General features: G+C 50.1%; 1 protein-coding gene across 1 annotated transcript; it reads left to right on the forward strand.

The window, feature by feature from the left end:
• Window positions 1–4,113: 4,113 nt before the first annotated feature.
• On the forward strand, window positions 4,114–5,821 carry LOC136472920 (cytochrome P450 CYP99A1-like). Its single transcript, XM_066470620.1, is given in 4 exon segments — window positions 4,114–5,016; window positions 5,124–5,155; window positions 5,213–5,415; window positions 5,418–5,821. Coding segments are annotated over 4 exon segments (1,542 nt in total).
• The last annotated feature ends 1,316 nt before the right edge of the window (window positions 5,822–7,137 follow it).

Consider the following 7,137-nt stretch of genomic DNA (forward strand, 5'->3'; position numbering starts at 1 on the left):
AGAGCATTCGAGAGAGGAAGGGACAAGAGAGAGAAAACACCAACATTTATTACGTGAAGACCCCTTCATTATGTAGGATGGTTTCTGTAGATGATTTTTTTCTGAGGTGGTCACCATGGAAACGTAATTTCAAGCACTCGGACTGCCCTTAGAAGTCCAGTCAAAGAGGGTCTTGATCTGTGTGAACCGCTCACCAAGCTGCCAGCTTTGACCATGCTCAAAACTCTTTCTGTCCAAAATTATTAGTTATTTAGTTTCGTCTCAATTCGAGGATTTCTAACTTTGACGATGCTTACAGATAAATTTGTTATTTTTCATAATACTAAATAATACACTATCATTTAACGATAGATTTTAATGAAACATTTGATATTGTATTTTCTAATATTTTTCTATATATTTTATTAAAGTTGTACAAGTTTGATGTAGAACACTAAAGTGAATTTGAGACTGAGGGACTAGTTTTTAATTTGCTTTGGGTGTAAGGGCTTCACCAACGCAGAGCCTGATCGCTGGGCTGGGGCTGGCTGGCCAGCCCCCTCACATGGCTACTATTTACGTAAACTAGTCAGCAGTACTTCTCTCTCACATAAACGAACCAGCAATGATACGAACCAGCCAATCGAACAGACTTTAGTATGGCTTTAGAAACTTTTTCTGCTCCACGTAGACATAGGTTAGCTAGGACTACTAGTCCACTCCAAGCACATACCAAAGTCTAAAAAACCTGACACCATTTTTATCTCACTCTCTCTTGTTGACGTCTGTCTCTCTCCTGAGGTAATACGAGCGTCTGTAAGTCCCACCGACACCTTGCGTCCTCAATCACAATTTGTAAATAGCAGGAGACTTAGAAATAATAAAAAATAAACACTTTAGTGTAGAGTTACGTGAGTTGTGAGAGAGTTATTTCTAGAAAATCATACTAGATTAGCTATTTGGGAGTCGCTGTCTATATAATCTCTCCTTAATAGCCAATAGAGTTATTGCGAGACTAGCTATTTGGAACCATCGGAGCCTGTCTTAGAGCACCTAAATTTTGCACATGCTGGCAACGGAGCCTGGTTGGCCTGACAAAGCCACCAGTGAAGCCACTGCGTTAGGCCTAATTAATTCATGATTAGCGCTTGTGATGCCATGTGTTAATCATAGATTAATTAGGTTTAATATATTCATCACGCGAATTAGCCCTAGGTTTATGTAATTAATTTTATAATTAATTTATGTTTAGTTTTCCTAATTACATCGAAACATCGGACGGCTAAACTTTAGCCCTTGCAATCAAGGCCCCTGTGGAGCTGCCCGCCATTTCGTGCAGCGCCCGCGCCGTTCCCGCGCACACGCGCCCACTGCCGACAGGCGCTGCAGCCCCGGCCCCCACCTGCACCGAGCCACGCGCCAGTTTACGAAAACCAGCAGCCCAGCCCGGGCCCACTGCCCTTTCTCCCTTCCCGCTGAAGGCTGGGCCCCCACCTGTCCCAGCCTGGCTGACCGCGCCCACACCCCGTTTCATGCACCTGCGCAGCTAATCACAGGACCGCAGCCGCGATTCGCGATCCCGCTGCTCCCAGGAGGCTCATCGCGCGGCATCGAGGAAGCGGATCCGCTCATCCAGCCAAGGCGTCGGGTCCTCGCAGGGAAGAGGCGGCAGCGCAGCTCGTCCTCGCAAGGCGTCGGGTCCTCGCGGGGAAGGTTGCGCGGAGGCCGGTGGGCGCGGCTTACTCGTTCCCCGTGACGCCTCGGGGAAGGGGTGCGGCGGCCGTTGCCGGCGCTGGCGTCGGCGTCCGCATCGGAGTCGAGGTTGGGGATCGGGAGGGCGAGGCTCGGCGGCGGTGGCTGTTGCAGGCCACACTCGCCTCGCCGTCGGAGCCGCGTGGTACCTCCTGCTTCTCCTGCGTGCGCGTTGGGCTTGTCGCGGCCACCGCCGGGAAGTCGTGCACGGGGAAAACGGCAGCGCGAGCGAAAGAAGGCGAGCGCGCGGGGAAGAAACAGAGGGAAACCGCCCTTTGGGGGCTTGGCCTAGAGCCCCCACCTACCTAAATTTCGGGGTTCGAATGGGATCCTGCTGAGCAATTTTTTTTTTCCTTAGGTCTCAGCCCTCCTATTTAGGTATAGGGGTTAAAGTAAGGCTCTACTAGAGTTTGCTCTTACGATAAAGTGGGTCCTGCTGCGCCTTGTGGCCAGCAATCGTTGGATCCTTGATCCATCACGCGGATCGCTGATGTGGACGTGTCACATGGTTCCAATAAAAACGAAAGTATTTCCTATTTTAACTTTCAGAACTTAGAAAATAATTATTCAAAGTTGTTTAGCTACTACACAGTTCAAAAATAAGTGTTGACAAGATTAATTCCAATTCCAACTCACAACAGAAAAAGACAGGTTCTGTCCTCTATTCTCTTTCTCTTTTGTAGATTATCTCTAGTCAGCACCTGGAATTTCGAAGTCCCTCACTGCTGAACTATGAATAGGAAAAATGCCTCTCAAGGTAATGACATTTTACAAAGATTGGGAGGAGTAAATCCCACTTTAGTAAAATTGCCAAATTAAGAAATCCGGCCTCCTCGTCAGTTAAATAGTATAGAAGCTAATTGTTCCACCTCCAGCTAGATCGAGGTCAATAAATTTCCATCTACAGTCTCCTCAACGTGCATTTGTCTTCTTGAGAGTTTCATAGCTCTATTTCCAAGACTCCCTAATGTTGGAAGCTGTGTAAATAAGTTTTATCACCATGAAACTCATTTCATGCCATGAAACTATTTTCATCTCTCTCTTTATTTAAACTATGCCACATCAGCTTATTTAATGCGCAAGAAACTTCCATCAAGACCTGTGGCCTTATCATCCCAGAGATCAACCACACTATACTAGACTTCTCACTATGAAAAGGTTCCTGTCGGGTTCATAAACCCGGAGTCCCTCGCGGACCGGCTTCCCAACAAAGGCTTGGACCAACCGACCGGGGACGCCCGCTCGGAAAGGACCAGGGTTCGAACGGAGAAAGCAAGGCAAGGCGCACAAGTCAAACCACGATACCAGGGACCGTACCATGTACACCTGCAGAAACAGTACTCTGCAACCTCCCTGACACAAACAGTGTTGTAGGCGCAGATATTTTCCCTACAATATTGTGGGCGCCATTAACTCCCTTACGGTAAGCCCCCCCATATGCCTCTGGGCATCGACAGTGTTGTGAGCGTCGGCATTTACTGTATCGAGTGAACATGGTGAAATTTCTCACATGCCTCCTGACATCAACAGTATAACAGGTACCGACATCTGCCATACCCGAACAAAACGACGCAGCCTCCCATGTGCATCCGACATCCAACAATGTTGCGGGCGTCTACCATCATCCTGTACCCGCCGGCATGGGCAATAAGGCTTAGAAGCATATATTCCCTCTCACTTGTAAGGCCATCCCCTTATAAAAGGGGATGTGTTCTCTCCCAACATTCAAGTGATCCCAGATTCATTAGATCGATCAAGTTCATTAGTTCACAACCACAGAACCGTCAGGTTCGAATCTCAAGCACACGCTTGAACACTTAGCCCATAGCGGGGCTCCCGTCACTCTCGGCCCTTCCGACCGGAGCCCGACCAGACCTCTTGTACTCTCCATTTTTCTCCTTCTCGTTTGTAACCTCACTGCAATCTTCGAGCACCTGGGCTCAGGAATAAAGTCACCGACCGACTCAAACTAGACGTAGGGGCGCGTTGCCTGAACCAGTATAAACCCTATGTCATTGAGTGTTAGGCCACTTCCGATCACAACGTACGGCAAAACTACAAATATTTACTTGTTGGTTACTTTCTGCACCGACAGTTCCAAAACTGGATCGCTAGACTCAATGTACCTAACCAATTGTCTCCTCAGAGTCTCACTTTTATGCCGTTTTCTATTTTCCATCTAAAACCCATCTCCGCGGCAATACTCAAAGAAAAAAAAGATGAGTTGTTCATGTGCGAGCAATACTATTCAAGTGTTTATGAAGCCGATGGGTCAGACTGAGACACATATACTGCGTCGAAGTGGCCAAGCTTAAAAAACGCCATTATATATGTGTGGCTGTTGTTCACCAAAAAAACAGGAAACCAAAGTAAGCCATGTACATGGAGCTAAACGCAGTTACCCTCCTCTTCCTCGCTCTCGTTACAGCGGTGATCCTCGTGTTGTGTTCACTTAAACCTTCACCAGGTTCCAAGAAGCAGCAGCCTCCAGGTCCATGGCGTCTCCCGTTGATCGGGAATCTCCTCGACCTCGTCACGTCGCAGCCGCATGTCGCGCTACGTGACCTGGCCAGGAAGCACGGCCCGGTCATGTATCTGCGGCTGGGTCAGGTCGACGCCGTCGTGATCTCCTCGCCCGCGGCGGCGCAGGAGGTGCTCCGGGACAATGACCTCACCTTTGCATCCCGGCCGAACTTGCTCGCGGCGGAGATCATCCTCTACGGATACATGGACGTCGGCTTCGCGCCGTACGGTGCGTACTGCAGCTGGAGGACGCTGCGCAAGCTCTGCACCTCCAAGCTCCTCAGCGCGCACAGGGTGCGGCAGCTCGCGCCTGTCCGGGACACCGAGACACTTTCCTTGGTTAGGGAGATCGGCTCCGCCAGCCGACGCCGCGAGCCGGTCAATCTCGGAAGGCTGGTCTTGTCGTGCTCCGTCGCGATCACCGGAAAGGCCGTGTTCGGCCGGCTGTGCGGCTCCGGCGAGCTCATGGTGGTCGCTGACGTGGCGGTGAAGTATAGCAGCGGGTTCTGTGCGGGCGACCTCTTTCCGTCTCTGTGGTTTGTAGACGTCGTTACTGGGTTGACGCGCCGGCTGTGGCGAGCACGCCGGCAGCTGGACGCCATATTTGACAAGATCATCGCTGAATGTGAGGCACGGCGGCAAGCGGAGACGGCGACAGCGAACGGACATGACGACCTCGGATTTCTGGGTGTCTTGCTTAGGATCAGAGACGAGGAGCCAGAGACCGCCATCAGCACGACAAGTATCAAAGCCGTCTTATTTGTAAGTGTGCTGAAAATCTGAAATGCATGCATGCATGGCTTGTAGTGATGGAACCATGCATATGTCTTTCTTGTACATATAATCCATTATCCATCCTTGCTCACCGATCCATGTTCGGCGGAGGGACAGAGACGACGTCGTCAACCGCGGAGTGGATCATGTCGGAGCTCATGAGGACACCTGAGGCGATGACCAGGGCACAAGCGGAGTGGATCATGTCGGAGCTCATTAGGACACCTGAGGCGATGACCAGGGCACAAGCCGAGGTCCGCGGAGCACTGGACGGCAAGAGCCCGCAAGACCACGAGGGGCAGATCAGCAAGCTCAGCTACACAAGGATGGCGATCAAGGAGGGCCTGAGGTTGCACCCGGTGTTGCCGCTCCTCCTTCCTCGCCTCTGCCAGAGGCCTGCGACATTGGTGGCTTCGAGGTGGCTAAGGGCTCCAAGCTCATCGTCAACGCGTGGGCGCTAGCGAGGAGCCCCGAGCACTGGCAGGACCCGGACGAGTTCAGGCCGGAGCGGTTCGACGTGAGCAGCGCCAGTGCGGCGGCGGACTACGTCGGCTCGCAGTTGGAGTACATCCCGTTCGGCAGCGGCAGGAGGATGTGTCCTGGGAATACCTTTGGTCTCGCCGTGCTTGAGCTCCTAGTTGTGCGGCTTCTCTACTACTTCGACTGGAGCCTGCCCGATGGGATGCGTCCGGATGAGCTCGACATGGACACGGTGGTTGGTACGACGATGAGGAGGAGAAACCACCTGCGTCTAGTGGCGTCACAATACAAGGACCTCCCCGCAGGAATTTGAAGGCCGCATACGTAAAGTTTTTCAGTATATGTTTGTACCAATGTTGGACTGATAATTTGTCTCTCGTACCGTCTCGCATCAGAAACTATAGTCAGATGTCTATCGTTTAGTCTGCTCATCTTGTTTGTACGATGAAATCAGCTTCATGCTCTACTATATATATTTTTTTAGAGTTCAAGGGCATTATGCCCCGGCCTTTCAAATATTATCAAAAGACCAAACAATTTACAGTACAGTTTGCCCAAAGGGCGCCCAATCCCAACTGGCAGTCGGTGAACATCCGACTAGCAACTACCAAGCAAAACTAAACTGGCAGAGTTTAACTCCAGAAACGACCATAAAAAACAGCATGACTAACCACCCCTATTACATCTCAGGTAAGCTTCTGCTCTACTATATTTCGCCAATACTTACGGCATGTTTTGCACGGCTTCTTACAGCTTCGACTACTCCTACACCAGCAACTTTCACTAGCCTCCTCCGGTAGACCGGTACCGCAGCATGGAGCCGGAACCCAAATGAGCCCGACCAATTAAACAGGGCCTTGTTAAGAGGTTGGGAAAAAATGTAATTGGTGCTTACAAAAAAGATAAAAGGTTGCTCCTAAGCAAATTGGATTGCAAGAGAAAGTGGAGGGTGATAGGTAGGGAGGCGATCGATAGAAAGTCAGTCGATCGTCAGAATGCACTATTAGAAACAGGGACTTTGCCGAGTCCAAACTGCTTTGCCGAGTGTCAAAAATCGGACACTCGACAAAGAATTCTTTGCCAAGTGCTGGGCACTCAGCAAAAAATTCTTTGCCGAGTGCCGGGCACTCAGCAAAAAAGGGCACTCGGCAAAGGACTTCTTTGCTGAGTGCCAGGCTCTCGGCAAAAGTGCGGCACTCGACATAGGCTGCCCCGCGTAACAGTGTTCGGCCACGTCCTTCTTTGCCGAGTGTCTGCTGTTAGGCACTCGACAAATTTTTTTTTTGAAAAATACTTTGCCGAGTGCCCCTGACATGACGCTCAACTAATATTCAATATTTTTTGAAATGTCTTTGCCGAATGCCTAACAGCTTCGGCACTAGGCAAAGGGAGAAATTAAAGAAATTACATTTTTTTTGAAATATCTTTGCCGAGTGCCCCTGTGAAGGCACTCGATAAAGAGCAAAGAGGAAATTTCTAAAAAAATTCAAAAAACCTCTTTGTCGAGCGCCTTATTCTTGGCACTCGGCAAAGACCCCCTTTGTCGAGTGCCATGCCTCGGCGCTCGGCAAAGTTTTTTTTTGTTTTTGGCCTCTAAATTTTTTGTGCAGCCCTTTTAAAGTAACAGGA

Source organism: Miscanthus floridulus, chromosome 8 (genome assembly GCF_019320115.1).
Source record: "Miscanthus floridulus cultivar M001 chromosome 8, ASM1932011v1, whole genome shotgun sequence".
Lineage (NCBI taxonomy): Eukaryota > Viridiplantae > Streptophyta > Magnoliopsida > Poales > Poaceae > Miscanthus > Miscanthus floridulus.